General features: G+C 49.9%; 8 protein-coding genes across 8 annotated transcripts; 5 read left to right on the top strand and 3 right to left on the bottom strand.

The window, feature by feature from the left end:
• Window positions 1–20: 20 nt before the first annotated feature.
• Window positions 21–1,355, top strand: V8C40DRAFT_230430 (N-terminal L-serine N(alpha)-acetyltransferase NatD). The gene is made up of 4 exons (XM_083212710.1): window positions 21–64; window positions 244–400; window positions 491–814; window positions 917–1,355. The coding sequence occupies exons 2-4, from the start codon at window positions 273–275 to the stop codon at window positions 1,203–1,205; spliced, it is 741 nt and encodes a 246-aa protein (XP_083079293.1). The 5' UTR covers window positions 21–64; window positions 244–272; the 3' UTR covers window positions 1,206–1,355.
• V8C40DRAFT_230426 (IMP dehydrogenase/GMP reductase) lies at window positions 1,320–3,619 on the bottom strand. The gene is made up of 3 exons (XM_083212709.1): window positions 2,981–3,619; window positions 1,847–2,792; window positions 1,320–1,776 (listed from the first exon to the last, which is right to left on the bottom strand). Exons 1-3 carry the CDS (start codon window positions 3,450–3,452, stop codon window positions 1,584–1,586), a joined length of 1,611 nt encoding a protein of 536 aa, XP_083079292.1. The 5' UTR covers window positions 3,453–3,619; the 3' UTR covers window positions 1,320–1,583.
• Window positions 3,620–4,368: 749 nt separating this feature from the next.
• V8C40DRAFT_230423 (CORVET complex membrane-binding subunit VPS8) lies at window positions 4,369–9,667 on the top strand. Its single transcript, XM_083212708.1, has 3 exons — window positions 4,369–4,936; window positions 4,985–5,420; window positions 5,468–9,667. The coding sequence occupies exons 1-3, from the start codon at window positions 4,601–4,603 to the stop codon at window positions 9,466–9,468; spliced, it is 4,773 nt and encodes a 1,590-aa protein (XP_083079291.1). The 5' UTR covers window positions 4,369–4,600; the 3' UTR covers window positions 9,469–9,667.
• A 10-nt stretch (window positions 9,668–9,677) lies between these two features.
• Window positions 9,678–10,805, top strand: V8C40DRAFT_230422 (PIG-P-like protein). The gene has a single exon (XM_083212707.1). The coding sequence runs from the start codon at window positions 9,857–9,859 to the stop codon at window positions 10,568–10,570; it is 714 nt and encodes a 237-aa protein (XP_083079290.1). The 5' UTR covers window positions 9,678–9,856; the 3' UTR covers window positions 10,571–10,805.
• A 196-nt stretch (window positions 10,806–11,001) lies between these two features.
• On the top strand, window positions 11,002–13,342 carry V8C40DRAFT_230421 (RNA-dependent ATPase ROK1). The gene has a single exon (XM_083212706.1). It carries the CDS (start codon window positions 11,092–11,094, stop codon window positions 13,189–13,191), a length of 2,100 nt encoding a protein of 699 aa, XP_083079289.1. The 5' UTR covers window positions 11,002–11,091; the 3' UTR covers window positions 13,192–13,342.
• On the bottom strand, window positions 13,197–15,607 carry V8C40DRAFT_230419 (uncharacterized protein). Its single transcript, XM_083212705.1, has 2 exons — window positions 14,721–15,607; window positions 13,197–14,668 (listed from the first exon to the last, which is right to left on the bottom strand). Exons 1-2 carry the CDS (start codon window positions 15,277–15,279, stop codon window positions 13,365–13,367), a joined length of 1,863 nt encoding a protein of 620 aa, XP_083079288.1. The 5' UTR covers window positions 15,280–15,607; the 3' UTR covers window positions 13,197–13,364.
• A 166-nt stretch (window positions 15,608–15,773) lies between these two features.
• Window positions 15,774–17,557, top strand: V8C40DRAFT_230418 (actin family). Its single transcript, XM_083212704.1, has 2 exons — window positions 15,774–15,931; window positions 16,008–17,557. Exons 1-2 carry the CDS (start codon window positions 15,877–15,879, stop codon window positions 17,354–17,356), a joined length of 1,404 nt encoding a protein of 467 aa, XP_083079287.1. The 5' UTR covers window positions 15,774–15,876; the 3' UTR covers window positions 17,357–17,557.
• V8C40DRAFT_230415 (glycoside hydrolase superfamily) lies at window positions 17,493–20,922 on the bottom strand. Its single transcript, XM_083212703.1, has 5 exons — window positions 19,896–20,922; window positions 19,401–19,813; window positions 18,333–19,343; window positions 17,888–18,280; window positions 17,493–17,827 (listed from the first exon to the last, which is right to left on the bottom strand). Exons 1-5 carry the CDS (start codon window positions 20,546–20,548, stop codon window positions 17,619–17,621), a joined length of 2,679 nt encoding a protein of 892 aa, XP_083079286.1. The 5' UTR covers window positions 20,549–20,922; the 3' UTR covers window positions 17,493–17,618.
• Window positions 20,923–21,305: the final 383 nt, after the last annotated feature.

The raw sequence follows: 21,305 nt of genomic DNA, 5'->3' as shown, positions 1-21,305 counted from the left end.
GACCTTTACTGTCTTGATCTGTTCCATCATAGAAAGGTTTTATTAATTGCTTGAAATTTTTATTGTGAGTCAAACTCTAGATAATTTTATCATTATAGAGACTTTGGGGCCGCAATATTCGAAATTAGTGTTCAGTGGAATATTTCCAGGACCTAGTTTCGGTAAGGGCCTTTGGCTCCATCTCGATTTACACGGGACGCTTTTAGCATTTCTTCACTCTACTTACAGGATATTCCTATCCAGGCCCAATAAAAGACACAAAATTACACACAATGGTTGAAGAACCAAGAAGAAGAGAATTCGGAGGATACGTCACAAAGAAACCTCAGAAAATTACCCCAATCGCGGCGGCCAACGGGAAGACGGATCAAGAGTTCATCAGAGACTACATAAAACCCAGGTAGGGATGTCATACATCCTATACAAACCCCTGCCCATCACATTACATCAAGACATTTTACTAATTCAATAATGTTAATTTCTCCCATAGCCAAGAATGGAAAACATGGACTCACCCACTCACACAAAAAACCTACTCACTGGAGTTTCTTTCCTCACACGAGCTCAGCAAAGATGACTTCCGGACTTGCTTTGGCATCATCGAGACGACAAGTGGCGTGGATTACAAGAATTCGTCCGTGGGATGGCATCCTGCTATGAAAAGGAAAGAGATGAAGTCGCCGGATCTTCGTTATATACTCGTCAAAGATGACGGCGGCGCGGTCAAGGGCTTTACATCCTTGATGCCTACGTTTGAGAATCATGAGCCTGTTCTGTATTGCTATGAAGTACATTTGCTTCCTGAACTCCAAGGGCAAGTTATTTTTCTCTTTTTTTCTTTTACTTTCTAGTTCTACTATCCACCTTTCCAACTCATATTTCTACCTCGAGCTTACCTATCGATATTGCCTGCTAGATCTGGCCTCGGCAAGTATCTCATGAATCAGCTCATCACCATCGCGGAAAACATACCGTCAACCAAGAAAGTAATGCTCACTTGCTTTACGAGCAACGTCAATGGCCTCAAGTTCTACGAAAAAATCGGCTTCACGAAAGATGATTTTTCTCCTAGGGATCGCACTTTAAGAGGCGGGAAAGTGGTGCGTCCTGATTATGTGATTTTGAGTCGTGAAACTGCACATAGAGGGTTGGATGGGGAGTTGGGGGCAATTGAGGACGATGATTCGGATAATACAGAGATTTGAAGCGTTTAAATGAATTATTAATTATTACACTTCGTATCAGCCGCAGCTTGAATCTCTAAAACTCTGATGAAGTCCAAGCGTCAAGCAGAAAATTTCACAGCATGGCTCTCCAAGTCACTCTGAATTTTGGCATGCCCCGGGGGAGCCGCCGTTCTTTATTAAATTTATGAAAAATCATCATTCATGTCATCAAACGCGCCAAGCCTGCCTCTAGAATCATTGCTGGGAGGTCTTTTGTTTACTCGATAGCTTCCAAGCTTATCACCACATGCATCCCTATACCCAAACTCCAGAAATCAAATACAAGCCTTCCCTTTTTGTCCACTCCTTTGTGTACCGGAACCTTATCCGGAAACCCTTTTTTCATCAATCATTCCTTTATGCGTAGAGCTTCTTCTCATACGACTCCATGTTCACGTTGCCCTCCAACTGAGCGCTGGCAGTGCGAAGCTCAAATCGCAACACACCGTTGGCAGCAGACTCCTGAAGCTCCTGCAGGCTCTTCATGCCGCAGTCCTGCATGGAGTGCTTCAGGCCAGCAGCAAGGTAGGGAACGAACTTGGAGATAGATCTGATTATATGTCAGCTCGGATATTCACGCGTACAAGAGAGAAGGGGGGCGAATTGCGTGTTAAACTTACCCTCGGTGAGCCACGGAACCGGAAACACCCTGAGCAACCAAGACGCTGTCACCTTCGGAGAAGTAACGAGCAGTACCGGCGTTGCTCTTCTGGCTGTCCTTGCCACCGCCACCAGCCTTCTTGTCCTGCATGGCATCAATGCTGCCCATGCCACGGTAAGCCTTAACCAGCTTGCCTTCGCGCGAAACGAAGGAAGTACCGGGAGACTCGGTTGTACCAGCCAGGAGACCACCCATCATGATGCTGGAAGCACCAAGAGCAAGACCCTTAGCAATGTGGCCAACATTCTGGATACCACCATCAGCAATGCAAGGCACGCCGAAACGAGCAGCAAAGGTGCTGACAGCGTGGACAGCAGCAGCCTGGGGTCGGCCAACAGCCATGACCTCCTGGGTAATACAGGCTGAACCACTGCCCATGCCAATTCGGAGACCGTCAACACCGGCGGCAATGAGGCTGGCAGCCTGCTCGCGGGTAACGACGTTACCGCCGATGACGTCCAGGTTGGGGAACTCAGCCTTGCACCACTTGATCATCTCCACCTGGTACATGCTGTTACCCTGGGAGCTGTCAAGGATGACAATGTCAAGACCGGCATCAACAAGCTTCTGCAGACGGATCTTGTCCTCTGGGCGAGTGCCAATGGCAGCAGCGCAGATGAGCTGCTTGCTATCGGGAAGCTTGGAAGCCAAGGGGAAGTGCTGGTTCTTGGTCAAATCGGAGCGGGAGATCATAGCAACCAGGTTGAAGTCCTTGTCCACAATGGGCAGTTTGCCCTTCTTGGACTGGGACAGAATCTTGTTGGCCTCGGTCAGGGTGACACCGTTGGGAGCAGTGATGAGCTCAGTGACCATGACCTTGGAGACAGGTGCGCTGAAGTCATCCTCGAACTGGATGTCTCGGTTGGTAACGATACCAAGGAGCTTGGAGCCGATCTTTCCGTCCTCTATGTCAAATTAGTCAGGATGCTGTCGATTACAAATTTGGACAACATTGATGAGACAGGTGCTGGTCATAGTAACGGTGGTCCTCAGGACAAAGGTCTTTTGGTGGAACGAAAGTTATAATTGAAAAGGTTTATAATCATTGCAGTGTGAAATGAGAGATATAGAACCAAGTGAAAAATTTTCTTACCAGTAACTGGGAAACCTCCGAAGCCCCATTTCTCCTTAAGAGCCTTGGCCTCGCCAACAGTGGTGTCACGGGTGATGACAACAGGGTCGAGGATGAAGCCGTTCTCGTAACGCTTCACCTTGCGGACCATGTCAGCCTGAGCATCGGGAGAGCAGTTATGGTGGATAACACCCAAACCGCCCTGGAGAGCCATGTGAATGGCCATCTCGTGCTCAGTGACAGTGTCCATGGGGGAGGAGACGAAAGGAGTCTTGAGAGTGATGCGCTTGGTGATGGGCGAGTCGAGGGTGACCTCAGAGGCAGGGAAGCCAATGTAGCCAGGCAGGATAAGGAAGTCGTTGTAGGTCAGGCCACCGTGCTTGGCCGTGTCCATAAGCTCTTGTCTGTCGAGGCCATCGCGAGACTTGTACTCTCCCAGCACCTCCAGAGCGGTGGTGTGGTCGAGGATCTTGGCAGAGCCGTTGGTGGCCATTTTATCTATTCTGGTATTTTCTTTTTGAAAATTGAAAGGAATAGATAGCAGACAAAGAGCGAGGATAAAGGCTGTGAATCAAATCTAGTCAAAAAAATGATCGAAGCCTTTTCCCGAGAGAAAAAAAGAAAAAGAGGAAAATTCTTGAGTCGAAACTTTTTTTTTAAGGGCCTTCCTGGGGATCCACCGTTGCGAGGAGGGGCAGCGCCAATGCGGGGGCTAAAAAATTAGAATCGATTACAGGTACTGATGTCTAAGCGGTTTGTTAATCAAGACTACCCTGCAATTTTTGGATTGCACATGTCGTTTACTTCTATGTACAGCAGATTAGCTTTCTACTATAGTTGCGATATGTTTTATTTCGCTGAACTTTGTGTGCTCTGCATCACTTCAAAAGGAAACTTTTTGGTGGCTAGTACAGAAATGCCCTTTGTGGCTTCGTACATGATTGGAGATGTTTCTCTGCCATATTTCCGTTCTGAGGGTGCGCTCGTGCTCCAATGGCTGTGAATCCCTTTATCCGTCCCCACAAGTGACAGCCGGATAAGTGCGTGAACATGCCTGTAAGTGTCTTCTGAAGAAATATGTATTTTCTTGCCTCTCAATCTATTGTCCGCCTCGATATACTGATCTGATAACAAAAGGAAAAGGCATTCATGCCCATGTTCTGCAAGTACTGGTAAGGCTTAAGCCCACCTGTGGCTGCGACCGTGCCCCTCCATTGCCGCCGTCAGGTACATCCTGGTACCTGTACCCTGCCCACTGCGTATCAGTGCTACACAAACTGGCCCATCCAGGGTTCCAGTACGTCACTTCTCGATCGTGTGGCGGAGAATCTTCGGTACAGTCTGCATGCATGTGCATACGCGGACTAGCCATGAGAGATGGGGAAGCTGTGCAGAGTATCGACCTTGAGATCTAATTAGCTCTTTTCTCGATTGCGAATCGAACGTTGTGGCTTGATTTGCCTTGCAGGGCAATCAAAGGTCGCATCGCCAGAGTCTTTCAGTTCATGAGCTTGCGATAGCTACACTGTCGACCTTAGCTGGCCCGTGCCATCGCCGGAGCTGCAGGGCATACTTACACTGCCTCGATAGTCCTTTGTTGACGTGCTGCATGCTGGACAATGTCATGGACTTTGCGACACTATGTCTGACCCTGAAGAAGCTTCTCCTGCTGGAGAGCGAGCGGAAGACTACGAGAACCCGGTCCCTGCCGTAGAAAACGAAAACGAACACGACGACGACGCCGATGTCCCTCAGCTTGAGCAGCCAGACATACCGGAGGACCCAAGCTCTGTGAATGCGGAGGAAGAGGAGAAGAACCAAGTCATAGATGACACCCTCCTAGAGCCGCCTGTTCAAAATGGGGATATTTCTGAGATTACGTCGGCGGATGCAAGCTCCATCGATGCGATCCCGCGGAGAGCAGGGAGTCCCATTGAATCCGTTACTTCTGCGCCGGGAGACTCTCCCTCGGTCCAGGTATGCGATGCTTTCCCCATGTTTAAGGAAGCCGTCTGACAGGCATAGGGCTCGCACATATCCTCACCGGGAAGCAGTGTGTTGCCGTCATTTGCCTCCCGTCCGGGCATCAGCAGTCCTACGCCGTCCTTCCGACCCTTTGATCGACGTTTCCAATCCCGAATAGCATCATTCAACACCCTCAGCCCTCGTCCATCGACTCCTACATTTGTGCCAAATCACAGTCGCCATGCCTCCTTCAACTCCAATTTCCCGTCAGAGCAAGCCGATACTGATACACCGTCGACCCCATGGGAGGTTGTAAGGTGGACAAGGCTGAAGAAGCTAAACAGCTATGCGTTCTCGGAATCAGGGAGACGTAATTTTGGATCCCCTACCTGTCTTTCTGTGTCCGCATCCATTGTTCTGGGGACTTCTAAAGGCATAATCTTAGTTTTTGACTACAGTCAAAATCTAAAAACCATCATAGGACCTGGTACCAAAGGTATGTGCTGAATGAAATGTGTAAATGTGCAATGCTAATCCTGATAGCTATCGAATCTGGACCCATAACTTCTCTTGCTATTTCGGCAGATCACACCATTATAGCCGGAGGCCATGCGAATGGCAACATTTTCACCTGGGACACAGCACGTCCCTCACGGCCTTTTCTCACAATCTCACATCTGGATGAATCTCAGGTCCAAAACAGGACTCTTGATGGCCACATGCCTGATGCGCCTGTTATTCACCTGGGCTTTTTGGGCACTCGACATACAGCTCTTGTGTCTGCTGATGGCCATGGCATGGCATTCTCCCATCTTGCCACGAGAGGTACTGGGCCTCTTGGGAGAACGGTCAAGACTACAAGGATATTGGGTCGATATCCGAATGCGCCTATGCAGCCTGGAAAAGTAATAAAGCCCAGCACTGTCCTCGCCTTTGCGCCTCTTCCGCTGGGAAACATTGAGCGCGAGACTGACAAGATGGGACTGACAGCGATGTTGACCCCTTATTTGCTCGTTATTGTGTCTACCACTCCCGTGGCACAGACGCAACACAAGTCTGCACGTCCCAAGGATGTTCCAGCCCATAGCGCCATGACGGGTTGTTTGGCTTGGTTCCCTGCTGTAAATCTCAAGGTTGCAGATACACACACAGGCTCAACCACCTCAAAAGCTAAGCTGGCGTATTGTTGGTCTAATGTGCTCACAGTACTGGATGTGGATGAGATTCCTGGCGACGATAGTGATCCGCCATCATTGAGATTTAAAGCTCGAAGCAGGTGGAAATGCGAGGAGTCTATTGCTGCGGTACAATGGCTCAGTCGCTCCGTGTTGACAGTCTTGACTATCTCTCAAAGACTGATTGTCCTGGAGGACAGAACCATGCGCATGACGGAAGCATTTGACTTATTGGAGAGATACATCTACCATACTGACCTTTTCTCCCAGCAGCTGCATACCCTTGTGGAACATTTAGATGAGAATGATGTTTCCATGCATGGAGTTGTAGCCGATGCGTTTTATATGAGCTTTAAGGCATACAAAGGGAGAATGTTCCTCTTAGGTTTCAACGATGTTGCTATAGGGGCATTGTCAAATTGGGCAGATCGGCTGATTGCCACAATGGAGCATGGTGACTACATAGGGGCTATCCAGCTGGCTACCTCATACTACACTGGCGACGCCAATAAACTGACAGTCGGCCTCCCTGACGATACTGAGCAAAGGCACAGCATGGTTCGCGACAAGATCATGGAGATTACGAGTGCCTCTCTAAAGTACGCCTTTACACAAAGGCAGAAGAACAAGGCGTCTGTGGATAATGACCATTTGAAGCAACTTGCCGAAACTTGCTTTGTGGCATGCCAAACTGTTGGCAATACTGACTATCTGCTTGATGAGCTGTATGAATGGTATAGCGATGCCGATGTCGAGGGCATATTTCTCGAAACTCTTGAGCCTTTTGTCCTCGATCAAACCATTCGTATCGTTCCGCCGACGGTGGTCAAGGATATGGTCAGCTACTATGTCACCAAAGGCTGGGAAAGCAGGCTTGAGGAATTGATATGCCATATGGAGACTGCCACTCTTGATTTGGATCAGCTCACAATCCTCTGCAAGCAGCACAATCTGTATGATGCGCTTACCTATGTCTGGAACCAAGCCCTGCAAGATTACATTACACCAATGATCGACCTACTTAGCCTCCTGGTCCCGTTGATGTCGAACGGGGATTCTGTCCCTGATAATACGACTGACGATTACTACGGTGTTAATGCGGTTAAGATTTTCCCTTACCTCTCTTACACTCTTACCAGTCGGGTTTACCCGAGCGGCGAAATCATGGACGAAGAGACGGCGAATAGAGCCAAGGCCGAGATTTATTGGTTTTACTTTTCTGGCAAGACCATTTCATGGCCCAAAGGCAGTGGCAGAGAATTTCTTACTAGACCCGACGCAGAATCAGAGCCTGCTTTTCCTTATTTGAGGATGATTCTTAAATTCGACGCCCCGAGCTTCCTCAGTGCGCTCAATGAAGCATTTGAAGATTCCTTCCTTAACGACTCCTCCGAGAAGCAACCTAATGGTAGTAGCTCCAGAGCAGACATACCAGAAGAGCAGATCTTTGGCCTGACAATCAACCGACAATACGTTTTATCCATCTTACTCGATGTGATGAATCCGTCAGATTTTGCACCGGCTGATACCATCTATCTCGACATGTTCATTGCTCGAAATCTTCCTAAATTCCCACAATATCTGCTCTTCTCTGGAACGACCTTGTCAAAAGTCCTCACCGGGCTTTGCAACTACCCTGGCTCTGATCTTGCCGAGGATGCCCAACTGAGCGCCGAATACCTGCTATCAGTTTACCACCCTTCAGACATGCCTGCGTTAATGCCATTGTTCAAGAAGGCAGGCTTCTATCGAATTCTGAAACGAATATACAAGGTTGACAAACAATTTGGAAAGCTTGTGCAGACGTTCTTTGAAGATCCAGAAGACCAGGACTTGGTGTTTGACTGTATTGCGGAGTGCTTAAGACCTCATAGCGAACTGAGCCAGCGACAACAGCACGAAGTCTTGACCATTGTCGAAAACCATGCAAGAGACTTGCTTGAATTGAGCCCCGAGCGCTCGGCCTCAACCCTTGCTCTACAGACCACCGAACTACATCAGCATATTCTTGATTCCGCAGAGGATGCTCCTGAGCTACAGCACGCTTATCTAAAGACATTGTTAGAGCCAGAAGATCCGCTGGCAGATGGACAGCTTACGCACGAGCGGCTACTTGTTGAACGATATGTGCGACTGATGTGTAAATTTGACGCACAACACGTGTCGGATTATATTGGGCTTGTCCAGTCGGTCGATCTTCAACTAGACAATTTATTACCCACTATGGAAGAAACGGGTGTGGTGGATGCCGCTGTTGTGCTTATGGCCCGAGCAGGACAAGTTGCTATGGCTATGGACCGTTTAGTCCGTCACCTGGGCACGCTCGAATCCGCCATGGAAGCACTTTTGCGCTCATCCAGCACACAAGATGGTGAAGAGGGTAGCGCACCGTCGCTGGAAGGCTCAGCTGAAGCTCTTCTCGAAAGCCTGCAGAACTATGTCCACGTTGGGATTTGGTTATGTCAAGAGCAGACAAAATCTACAAGGAGAGTCAGTGTGGTATCGAAGAACAAGAATGCTCAGGATAACCTGTCAGCAGATGAAAGTCTCTGGCTGAACCTCATCGGTGCCTGTGTACAGGTCACTCAAAATCTGTCACCCGCCATACAAGCCGCTGCGAGCGGCAGCGCCTTTGATGAGGAGAAGCTCTTGGCGAAGCTGCGATCGCTTGTGCAGCATACCTTTACTTCGCTCCTTGTTTCTACTTCAAGCCAAGCTTCGAATCAAGCAAATGGCCAGTTGGGCTCTAATGCTTTATCAAGTGCAGGGTCCAATCTCTCGTTCCTACGAATATTGAGAGCGTTCCTTGCAAAAGCAGCAGCAGCATCACCAAGCTTGGCTGATCTTCGCAGTGTGCTTGCGTCCATATTCTCGGCTTACGCATACGAGGAGTCTATACTTCGTCTGTCGAACCGACTCCTGGAACGAAGTCTCTTCACAAGCGTGGATACATCTGTCGAACTTAGACAGCGCGGGTGGAGGCCGCGTGGTTCTACATGCGAGGCATGCGGCAAAAGAGTCTGGGGCCCAGGCCTTGCTGGCGCGACAGTGTTTGAAGCTTGGGAAGACAAGCAAGCAGCGGAAGAGGTGGCTAGGCAGCAGAGGCAAACGCAAGTTGCGGAACGAGCCAAGGGCCACGCAAGAGTTTCAGATCGTAGGAGCAAGGGGAAGAGCTTGGACATGCGGCCGTCAAGCATGCTCATCGAGCAAATCGCTGGAAAGTCGAATAAAGACCAGGTCTTGGGGCCGCTCGTCGTGCTGGCTTGTCGACACATTTATCACCAGACGTGTCTGGATGCGTTGCAAGAGAAGCAGGAGAATGGCGTCTTGCCTAGGGAACTGGATTATAAGTGTCCTATTGATGGATAAAAGACGGAGATGAAGCAAGAAGGTTATACATGTCTATCTACCCACGTGTATATAGTAGCGAGCAAAGCGATTGGGCGAGAGGTGTCAATGTCTTGTTGATCATGGCGAATTGAGATAGCAGCCACTGTTTGTTTTTTGGTATATGAATAGACAAGAGATATGAAGTTGACGAATTAATTATACCTCACGTACAGCTTAATACAGATTTATTCTGAATGACTCTGGTTGAATTTATGTGTGGCGTTAGCTCTGTGTAGCTGCTGTGATCAACTGTGGCGGAGGTACTGCCGAATCCCGTATTCCGCATCTGTAATTAACATCCCGTCCATCTTTGCTCCGTTGCAACTCTTACCAGCTCCAACACTCTCAACCACACAGGCAATACACCATGTCTGGCACCGACGAAGACGGGTTCGATGGCGAGTACATCTCAGACAATCAATCCTCAGGCTCTTCAGACCAGGAATCACCACCGCCGCCGCTCTCGCAGAACTACTTTGCGCCTCCATTCTACGGCCGACCACCCACGCCTCTGCCTCCATCTCCATCCCTGACCTCGCTGCTACGGCCCTCCCGCCCGACGACTCCCGATGCATCGGACGACGACATCGCGCCCGTCCCGCGCACGGCGCCCAGGGTGCCGACGTACGAGTACTACGGCTTCGTGCTGTACCTGTTCAGCAGCCTCATCTTCCTCATGTACCTCCTCTGGAGCTACCTCCCGTCGCCGTTCCTGCACGCGCTGGGCATATACTACTATCCGGACCGCTGGTGGGCGCTGGCCGTGCCCGCGTTCCTGGTGATGACGCTGGTCTACATCTACGTGGCGCTGGCGGCGTACAACCTGGAGATTTTGACGGTGCCCATGACGAGCGTGGAGACGATTGTGGACGGGGCGGGAAAGCTGGCGGTGATTGATTCCAAGGGGAGGCTCAAGGGGAGTAGTAAGAGGGAGAGGAAGGTCGAGAGCAATGGGAGGCTGAGGTGGAGGGAGATTTGGAACGAGGGGACGGATGCGGTGCTGGATATTCCGCTGGCGGGAGTGTGTGAGGTGTTGTATGGGGAGGGGAGGGAGCTGTCTGATAGTGACGAGGGGATTTAGGGATGGATATAGATTGGGATTCTTATTTGATGATTTATGGCGTTTTTGGCAGAACAAGCGGGCAATGGGTTTAGATATTCATATTTACAGCTGCATAGAGGATACCCATGATGGATGTGCTAGCATGAGGGTTGACAACTTGAGATTGGCAGAGAGTCTCGGTGTCTGATGACACAGAAGAAATTGTATACTACAATAGACCAATGGAACTAATAAGAAGCACACAATCTTTGTACCTGGAATTATGATTTCTAGTACTTACTTAATTATTCCAACATGAAGCAGAATACTGGAGTTGCACATTGATGTTGAGGCTCCAGCATCCATTGCTGAGCCCAAGTGGTTTAGCGCCATCTTGTAGCGGCTCACCCCACTACAGCCTTGCAGTAAAAAAAGTTGCACGGCTGAGCTACAAAATTTCTACATACATACAAACCAGCAACCATAAAAAATCCTTGAAAATCCTTGGTAAACCAGGCGCATACCACGACAATTTCTTTTCTTGTCGCGCCTCCCACACAATGGATATCCTCAAGGTCTTATCGCGCGGCACCAAAAAGAGCGCAAAATCCTCGCTCTCAGGCGGCAGCGCTGTCGGCAAACTCCCGTCCTCGGGGACAAAGACCAACCCGCAGCTCTACCACGACGAGGTTCGCGGCCACAAGCGAAAGCGCGATGTCGAAGAGCCCGAGAACAATATCCCCGAGGTGCTTCCTGAAGTCGACTTCTTTGCGCCCAAGGACGTTGCCGAGTCGAAACCTGCAAAGGCCGAGTCGAAAAAGGGCAAGCGAGCGGCGAGTCCCGTCGTTGAGGCGGCCAAGTTGCTGAGTGCGGACGAGTGTCGCCAGTTGCTGCGATCGCATAGGCTAAAGGTCACACTGCTATATAAGCGAGAGGAGCAACACAAGGTCAAGAAGTCTAAGAAGAAGAAGGCTGTTGTTGAGGTTAAGAAGGACAAGAAGCCGCAATTGGCCCCGCAGCCATTGGAGTCTTTCGGCCAGCTGCGAAGCACATACAACCTCTCTCGACGGGTGGCTGAGAACCTGTCGTACCAGGGATATAAAATACCGACAGAGGTCCAGATGGGAAGCATGCCGTTGCTCATTCGGCCCGATGTGGCCTTGAGTGAGGAACAAGGGCTGGAGAATGGTGTTGATTTGCTGGCTGTTGCGCCAACTGGAAGCGGAAAGACGATTAGCTTTCTTGTACCAACGATCAACAACATCATGAGGAGGAGAGCGCAGGACAAGTTGCATGGTATTCATGAGCTCGAAGCCATTGTCATTGTGCCAACCCGAGAGCTTGCCTACCAAATTGTCAATGTTGGCAACCAGTTGGTGAAGGGAACCGGACTCAAGGTGGTCGGCATGAGAAAGGGCATGATTCTTGATGCCGAGAGCCAAGATATTGGCGAGGATAGTTCGGACGAGGAAGAAGAAAAAGCGGAGGAGTCTGAAGAAGAGGACGAAGAGGAAGAAGAAAAAGATACAAAGCCGAAAGTGGTGTCAAAAGTGGACATTTTGATTACAACACCTCTTTTGTTGCTCAACTTCCTAACGTCTGGATCAGCAAACACTCAAAAGGTCTTACCCACCGTCCGAAACCTGATACTTGACGAAGCCGATGTTCTCCTCGACCCGCTGTTCCGCGAACAAACTCTTGGTATCTGGACGGCCTGCAGCAACCCAGATCTTGGCCTTTCATTCTGGTCCGCAACCATGGGCTCCAATATCGAGACGCTGGTTACGGAAAGGTTGGCTGCCCGGGCCGAGTCTCTGAGCATTCCCCAGAGGCCACTGGTTCGCTTGGTTGTCGGTCTAAAGGATACGGCCGTGCCCAACATTGTGCACAGACTGATTTACACTGCGAGCGAACAGGGAAAGCTTCTCGCTCTGCGGCAACTCTTGCGGCCTACTTCGAGCATCGACTCGGGTCCGCCATTGCGGCCACCTTTCCTCGTGTTTACGCAGACTATTGATCGAGCTACTGCGCTGCAAGAAGAGCTCAAGTATGATATACCGCTTGAGGCAGGCGGTTCATCTAGGATAGCTGCTTTACACAGTGGTCTTCCGGATGCTGCCCGAGCGGCCATCATGCGAAAGTTCCGGGCTGGTGAGATTTGGGTTCTCATCACGACCGATGTGCTGGCCCGGGGTGTTGATTTCGCTGGCGTCAACGGAGTCTTGAACTACGACGTGCCCGGCTCGAGTGCCGCCTACGTACACCGTGCAGGAAGAACAGGGCGCGCTGGTCGAGAGGGCGGCATAGCAGTCACGTTCTATACCAAAGAGGATATCCCCTTTGTCAAGACTGTGGCTAATGTCATTGCCGAGAGTGAGAAGCAGGCTGGCAAGACAGGGGACGAGGCTGGGGTGCAGAAATGGCTGCTTGATGCGCTGCCAAACGTGGGCAAGGAGGACAGGAAGAAGCTTAAGGAGAGGGGTGTCGAGTCGAGGAGGAGTGGAAACAAGGCCATGATTACATCCAAGAGCGGATATGAGAGGCGTAAGGAGCATAACAGAAAGGGTGCTATTGAGGGAAGCAAGAAGAGGAAGATGGAGGTTGATGATGCTGAAGATGGTGCCAAGGGAGACGGTGAATGGGGTGGTTTTGACGATTAGTTTAAGCACGATATCCAATATATACAGCACACATCTTGTGGACCCATTTGGCATTCAGGTCTATATCCTTCTTATCATATTGTACAAAACTTCTCCTCATACTCTTACATGGTATTTACTGTAGTACATATACAATCCGCATATTCCAAGCCTATTCATGGGAATCATAGCGTCTATTTCTCATTGCCCTTTTCATCAGCTGACAACCCAACAACATTCCGTATCGTGCCGAAGCTCAAGCAGTCGCTGATGCGGTTGGCGCCCGAAAAGAGCATCACCAGACGCTCGACGCCGCATCCCCAACCACCGGTGGGGGGAAGGCCATAGTCGAGGGCCTTGACATAACTTTGGTCAAGCGGGGAAGCTTCCCACTCATCCTCTTCAACTTCAACGATCTCTGCGTTGGTTTCGGCGTCAGTATCTAAAGCCGCCGACTCTGCGAATCCTACAGTGCCATCGGGTTTGTTCACGAGGCTGCGGTGGACGGCAAGTTTTCGTTTCTGCTCCTCCGGGTTGTTCTCCTCCTCGTACATGTTGGCGAGCTCCCGGCCTCCAATGAAGAGCTCTGCACGGGCAGATACTAGTTGATATGTCTTTGGGCAAAGGAAGCTCTTTGCGAGGGGCGACATGCAAGCGGGATGGTGTGTAATCAAGATAGGCTCCGTAAAGGACATGGGCTCCAGATACGTCGCGGCGAGTCGATCAAGGAGCTTTGGTAGAGACGTAGGCACCTCGCCGGGAATCTCAATCCCTGAGAGCTTCAGGATTGCGAGGAGCTCGGGAAGGGCGCCGTCTTCCGCAGTAAGCTTCGGGAAGCGAATCCCAATGGCTTCCTCCAGAGCAGGGATAAACTCCACTTGCTTGAAGGGTCTGGTGAATTTGCTGAGGTCGATAGGTGGCAGAGTAGTAAGCTGTGTTGATATCAGCTCCTGAGAGTGCTTTGCAAGGCTGTATATCAACTCCTCTGTCTCCTTGATGAGATCGGGCAGATTGGTATAGGCACTGTAGAATTCACACATTGTGAATTCGGGATTGTGAGTGGCATCGACACCTTCGTTTCGGAAGGCAGGGCCCATCTCAAAGACCTTGTCTACGCCTCCGACGACAAGGCGCTTCAGCCATAACTCGGGCGCGATTCTCAGCGCAAGATCTTTGCCTCGGAACTCTGTAGCTCGAGTCACAAACGGCCGGGCGACCGCGCCACCGGCATTCTCAGCAAGAATTGGTGTTTGGAATTCAAGGAATCGTTTGGAGTGGAAGTGGTCTCGGATTTGCTTCATGATCTCGGCTCGCAGCCTCAGGATGTCGACGACATCACGATTCACTAGCATATCGACATGACGCTCTTGCATTTTGGTCTTGGGATCTGTGAGCTTCTCAGGGACCTGCTCCATGGATGGGGACAGGAGCTCAGGCAACTCTCGAGCCTCTAGTGAGAGCTGTCCCGTGTTTGTACGAGTGGCAATGCCAGTGACCGCTACCAATAATTAGCCTCTGAAGAGACAAGAAAAGGAGCTCAATAGGCCTACATATATGGTCTCCAACTTGAATCAAGTTTTTAAGAAGGCGGAATTTATGAACACGCGACTCTTCCTCTGAAGCAACTTTGCTCTTGTTGATCATGATTTGAACTTTTTGGAATTCGTTGGTAATGTCGAGGAAGATGAGCGAGCTTCCCACAACACGCTTCGACCGAATCCGCCCAGACAAAGTGACGGGTTCGTTCGAAAGCTCATGTTGAGACTCTTGCAAGAACTCAGGGACGCTCTTCCTAATGGACGACGATTCTAATCGAGGATAAGCCTCGGGGTATAGCGGATTCTCGCTCTTTTGGTCCTCTTGCAGCTCCTTCTGGCGATGTCTCTTGAATGGCGAGACAACGTCATGCTCCTCCTGCTCCTCCTTGACAAACCTTGAAGACTCGTTGATCCGAATACCAGGCTTGGCGGACAGAGCTCGGGTTGATTGTCTGCTGGGAGCGCATCTCCACGGCGCAGTTATAAGTGCAGCTCTAGGGCCACAAGACCTTGAGCTACTATTCAACGCAGCAGACTGGCGTGCCAGTCTCATGCAGCTGGCGGACCTCATCTCTTCTGATCAGAACGAATTAGCTTTTGCCATGATGCGGTAAGGGCTTAGTTCCAAGAAATGAATGATAATTCGTGAGGATCAGTAAATAGCAAGTTGTTTATCTCCAACAGCCGAAGCCGTTTCAATCGCAGCGGTTCTGAAGCGAGAATGCGTGTTCATCATGATGGGAAAGAAAGAGAAGGAAAAATAAGAAATAAATCTGTTACTTACAAACATAGCGACGGCACTGCACCATATGCCTCACGCGCAAAATCAATTGCAGGTATAGATGCAATGCTCATCCAAAGATCTGGAGGCCAGATGCTTTGCAGGATGCAAATTTGTGCCTCGTCCGGACAGTGTGGGCGATATTTATTTTCTTTTTTTTTTTCTCCAGCGCCGAGCTCCCCCGTAATTGGAGACACCCCGCCAAATGCATGACGCTCACTGGCTGAGCGCAACACCAACCGAAGGCCAGGCCAGGCTGAAATTTATTCCGACGCGCCATTCCTCTTGTACCTCCAACCTCCCTCACAAGCGCGACGTTCCCACTAGAAACTAGACGCAACTTTGGGCCATCTCGACCAATTGGCCGTTATCACAAGCATCGCAATCATGGCCCAGCAGCCTTTGCCCACGTCGGCGCAGCCAACCGACATTTACGGCGGAGGTGCGTTTGTAGTGACTGACACTGCCTTTGACAGGGCGAAATCGAGACGAGTTGAGCTAACGGTGTTGGAGTACAGATGAGGTCTCTGCCCTCGTTCTCGACCCCGGCTACTGCAACACGCGAGCAGGTTTTGCCGGCGAAGATGTCCCCAAATCAATCCTGCCGTCCTTCTACGGTCACATCACCAGCGACCCCCCGCGAGACCTGTTTGGCGATGAGTGCATCATCCCGCGCGGCGACTTCGAGGTCCGCAACTACATGAACAAGGACAGCGTCGTGGAGGATTGGGATGTCGCCGCCAAGATGTGGGAGTTCATGCTGGTTAAGCGCCTGCAGCCCGAGAGACAGACACCCCCGTCCAAGAATGGATTGAATGACGACGTGAAGGACCAGGACGGCGAGGGCGATGTCGCGATGGAGGAGATCGAGGGTCAGGAAAAGCCTCTGGAGGAGTTCCCGTTGCTGATGACGGAAGCTCCCTGGAACTCTCCCAAGGCGCGTGAAAAGGCTATCGAGCTTAGCATGGAGAGCTGGGGGACCCCGGCCTTTTGGTTGAGCCGGACACCTGTTCTGTCCGCCTTCGCTGCTGGCAAAGCGACGGCTCTTGTCATCGATATCGGTGGCGCAAACACCTCCGTCACAGCTATCCACGACGGCATGGTTCTCAAGAGATCTATCCAGCGATCACCTGCAGGTGGCCTGTGGCTGTCTTCGCAGATCCGCAACATGTGGGAAACCTCTGAGCCCAAGGTCGACTTGATCCCGACATTCATGGTTGAGAACAAGACTCCCGTGGATGCTCTTGCCCCCGCCCAAGCACGACTACGCGAATTCCCATACAAGATTCACGACTCCTTCCGAGCATTCGAAGAGGAGCGACTTCTGACCGAATTCAAAGAGTCCGTCGTCGAGGTTTGGCGTGGTCCCGGACGGTATGGCGCCGCTGGCAACGAGGAGTACATCAAGTCACAGCCCGGCCGCGTATTTGAGATGCCCGATGGTTACAACCAGATGTGGCGCGAGCAGCGATTCAAGGTGGCCGAGGGAATGTGGGATGAGAACGCCGGATACCCCGTTCCCGAGGCTGAGCGGCTCACCAAGGCTCAGACCATCCCTGAGCTTATCCGCTCTGCTCTCAACGCCATTGATGTTGATCTTCGGGGCAACCTTCTCGCCAATGTTGTCGTTACCGGCAGTACAAGCTTGATCAATGGCTTCAACGACCGACTCAACAACGAGCTGACAGCCATGTATCCCGGATTGAAGATCAAGATTCATGCGGCTGGCTTGTCGAGCGAGCGCAGATTCGGTGCCTGGATCGGCGGCAGCATTCTGGCCAGTCTGGGTACTTTCCACCAAATGTGGATATCCAAGAAGGAGTATGAGGAAAATGGACCGGGCATTGTTGAGAAGCGATGCAAATAGAGGATAATTCCTAATCTTGGGGGCTATGTTTCTGGTGGAGGATAATGGCGTACGGAGTTGGAAGAGAGATGTTAATGCTATGTAACTACATGTATTTTGAGAGCAGGAGGATCCTGCAACTAAAACGATCAGACATCCCGAGGTATGCGTAGATCATAAAAAACTACTTTTTGCAACATGATGAATAATTGTCTATCTACCACGTAAATCAGAGGCGCATCACTTTGTTCATTATACTGCTTCCACTCAAGCTACACCAAAATCAACTAGTAAAGCTGACCTTGACTTCGACTTCGTCCTTTAGTCCAGGCTCCAGCTTCATATCCGTCCAAGCTTTCTCGATGTCTACTTCAAGTACATGCTCATCGTTTTGCGAGACACGCACAGTCTCTACTGGAACCGCCTGATCCTGAAGCATAACGACAAAGTCTTCATTGAGGGTCAGATCGGGTAATGCAGAGATATAAACACCTAAAGGGGAATCACTGTTAGAAACTACCCTCCAACTTGGATGTACCTTGCTTCACTTACCGAAAACTCCCAAAGCCTTCAACTTGACATCAACCAACACTCTTCCGTTCTCCTTCAGGGCAACACTGCTGGCCTCGATGGCCACACCTCCAGTCATCTTGCTAATAAGCCCAAGATTCGCCACCCACAGGTCTCCATGCTTCTGACTTGTCAGAGGTACGGCGTGGAATGCTGTGAAAATCTCGTACCCTCGCACATCCAAAGACCCGGTAATAAGCGAAGTTGGGTTTCCAATGTTCATAGGCGCCGACGTCTTTCCTGAAACATGAGCTCGTACAACATAATGCAGAGAGGGTACTGTGCCGGGGAAGCAGGAAAGGGGTATGAGCTCGGTTAGGGGGCGAGCCGAAATATTGAATATGGCAACCATGGATGTGCCAGTCTCCGATGCTCCTAAATGAAGTTAATGAAACGACTTCAGCCAGTTTGGATATATCATACATACCATGATAACTGCCCACCTTGAGGAGCAAATCGTCATCATAACCGATATAAGGATAAATGGACTTTCCTAGGACACTTGGTCGGAAGATGACGGTTTTCCCCTTGGGAGTCACACCCGTCATTTGCTTTATCAGGTCAATATTGTGGTCCCCAGGAACATCGGTTATATAAATCGGCCCTCCGCTAACACATCTCGCCGCAGCGTGGAAACCAGAATAATCATGCACCGTTTGAAACATATCCCAATCCGGAAGAACATTCAGATACTCCATAAAAATGCTGTTGTAGGCATTTGTCCACACATGCCAAGGGTGCGACGAGGGAATCTGCGGGAAGAAGTCATCTGAATTGCGGACGAGCAAAGCAGGCCGATTTGGCAGCATCTGAGAATTGAACAGCGCCTGTGGGATCTGAGACATGCAGGATATGGCTTTGACGCTGAAGTAGCGAAGAGAAGTGAGGTTCCACGTATCCAGATATGTGTTGATGAGCTCGCGTCTGACGGAAGCACTGAGCCACATGTCGACCATGAACTGCGCGTCTGTTTTGACGCCATCAACACCAGCATCAGAGAGAAATTTGTAAAAGTCTTCATAGAATTGGGGAACGTCTTCCTTGGCAATTACCGTCATCTTGCCGCCAAGAGGTAGATTGCGTCGTTTAGCTTCCTCGCGAACAACTTCGACCGTCTTGTATTTCTTGGCGAGCTTTCCACCGGGTGAGATGCCGCCCCAGTATCCCAACAGAGCATGCCAAACCGCAATGTGTTGGATGTTGGGACTTCTTTGGCGGATTTTAGTAATGGCTGCCTTTAGGCCGTTTGGAAAGCCTTGTGGCTCGGCTTCGAAATCGACCCATCCGTATTGAAACTGGCTAGGGCCTTGGTAGTCAATTGACTGCCAGTTATCGTCAATTATCAGAGACGTGATGTTTATGTTGTGCTTTTCCAGTTTGTCAATTGCGTCGAGGATCTTCTCCTCAGTGAGCCTTTGACCAAGTGCATTCCATGTACCTGAGAGTCATTAGCCTATGTTATACGAAAAGGAGGGACGAAATTGGATGAACAAACAGAAGCCAAGCCCATCATACCAGTTCTCGAGCCACTCGGGCCGAACTGTGTCAGCAAGAGTCTTTAATTCAGTTTCCAGAGCTTGGTTTGTGCTCCGTGCCCTCATAACAAGGGTTCTTGCGTGGTACATCACGGCAGCAACGGCTCTTTCGAAGTCATTTCCTTCGGACACGAGAATAACAACCTTCTCATCTGAAAGTGAGTCGTTTCGCACATTTACCGAGACGGCACCACTGGAAGTGTGTTGAAAAACTGGCACTAAATCATTTATACCAGAGACAGCGAGAAGAACCATGTTTCTGCCTTCTGGGCTCTGGAAAGCCAACAGTATTGCATCTTTATCAAGCGAGAAGTGTGTCTTTCCATGGCGTGGTGCTAACCATGGAGACCAAAGTCGGACAATAGCAAACCACCTAAAAACTTTCTTGTTAGACATTTCTGTATCATTTCCAAATAGCAAGGAAGTAGTTTGAAAAAAGACTTGTCACTGCTGACCTAAGAAAAGAACCCCAAGGTGTTCCAAGCTCAACATCAGTGTATGAAGATAAATCGTTTTCTCCGGGAGGCACTGCAGTCTCAAGAGACCATAGTTGAGTCTTTGGTGCTTGGCTCATGCGAGACGTGACTTTCCATGCTGGATCAAGTCCATAAATAAGGTTGTTCAGATCGTCAGACTCGGTGGGAGCGGGGAGTAGCACAATGTGGCCATCCTCTACCCCTTGCTCATCACGGATCCATCTCCAGGGATCATTGGCATTGGGGCGGAACTTGATAGTAAACTGTAAAGATTTCTTAAAAGATAACTTTGTCGCAAAGTATATCCTAGAGACGGCGTCTGATTCGATATGGAGAGCTTGAGGTGCTTCGGTGCTCTTTATCCTAGGTATTTCACCGTCGGTCCAGTCCTCTCCATCGATTGAATGCCAGAGAGAAATTTCCCAGCTCTCTTCAGCTCGAAAGTTTGGTATCTCTAATAAAGCAGTGAATGAGACGTCGTCAGAGCTTTCCACTGGTGTTACCTGGCTCAAAGGCGGGTAGCTTTGGATCAGCGCTTTCATGTTTTCGGCCACAGGAGCTGGTTCAGGTTTTTGCTTTGGTATGTAAAGCGTCTTGAAATCGTTTGCAAAGTCATATGTTTCAGGCGCCATTGAGATTGTTCTACGCAGGTAACAGATGGTTAATTGATCAGCTGGGTGAAGGTACGCTTGGTTCCTATTGTTCGATGGAGCAGGTTGCGGTCAGGTGAAGATGTTTGGGTGAGGCGAGTAAATGATAAAATTCTATATTCAGGAGAGAGACATTTCACAAGTCTGACTGACTATTAGAGAAAAGAAATATAAGTGTTGGGCATGGAAGAGTGAGATGCATGCAGTGAGGAAACACTAACAGTAACGATGGCTTCCCCGCAAGAAACAACAAGGAGGCCTTAAGGAGGGGCGGAGAGAGGGGTGAAGAAGTGCAATAGAACCCCCTGAACTTATCGCATTATAAGTAGACTAGATGATGACAGAGTCTATTTGGTCATTTCCCTCTATGACTTGTGCAACCTATACTTTAATTCCATAAGGCACTATCGTGCCATTAGGTATCAATACCTACGTCGAATGCGATTCTACAGGCACATGTACGCAAGCCCGTGTAGGCATTGAAGTGGACATTTTTTAATAGAAGATGAACATTATTGTTTAAAAGCCACTATTTTCTACTATTCCTACTGTTGATAAATTAGTCTGAAATTCGTGGTTTATTATTTTACTGTCCGATTTTAACCCCATTGTGTACGATTGTGTACTTTGTACGGAGAATCTCGTTAATACGTGCATTCTTCAAGTGTGGAGCAGACTCGGATGATGCTGTTAGTAAATTCCCGCTCATGATTGGCCAGCTGCTTCGGTGTGGTCGGGC

This window comes from Trichoderma camerunense, assembly GCF_050948025.1.
Source record: "Trichoderma camerunense strain CBS 138272 chromosome Unknown V8C40scaffold_1, whole genome shotgun sequence".
In the NCBI taxonomy this organism is placed as follows: Eukaryota; Fungi; Ascomycota; class Sordariomycetes; order Hypocreales; family Hypocreaceae; genus Trichoderma; species Trichoderma camerunense.
This window is presented reverse-complemented; position numbering and strand designations above follow the sequence as displayed.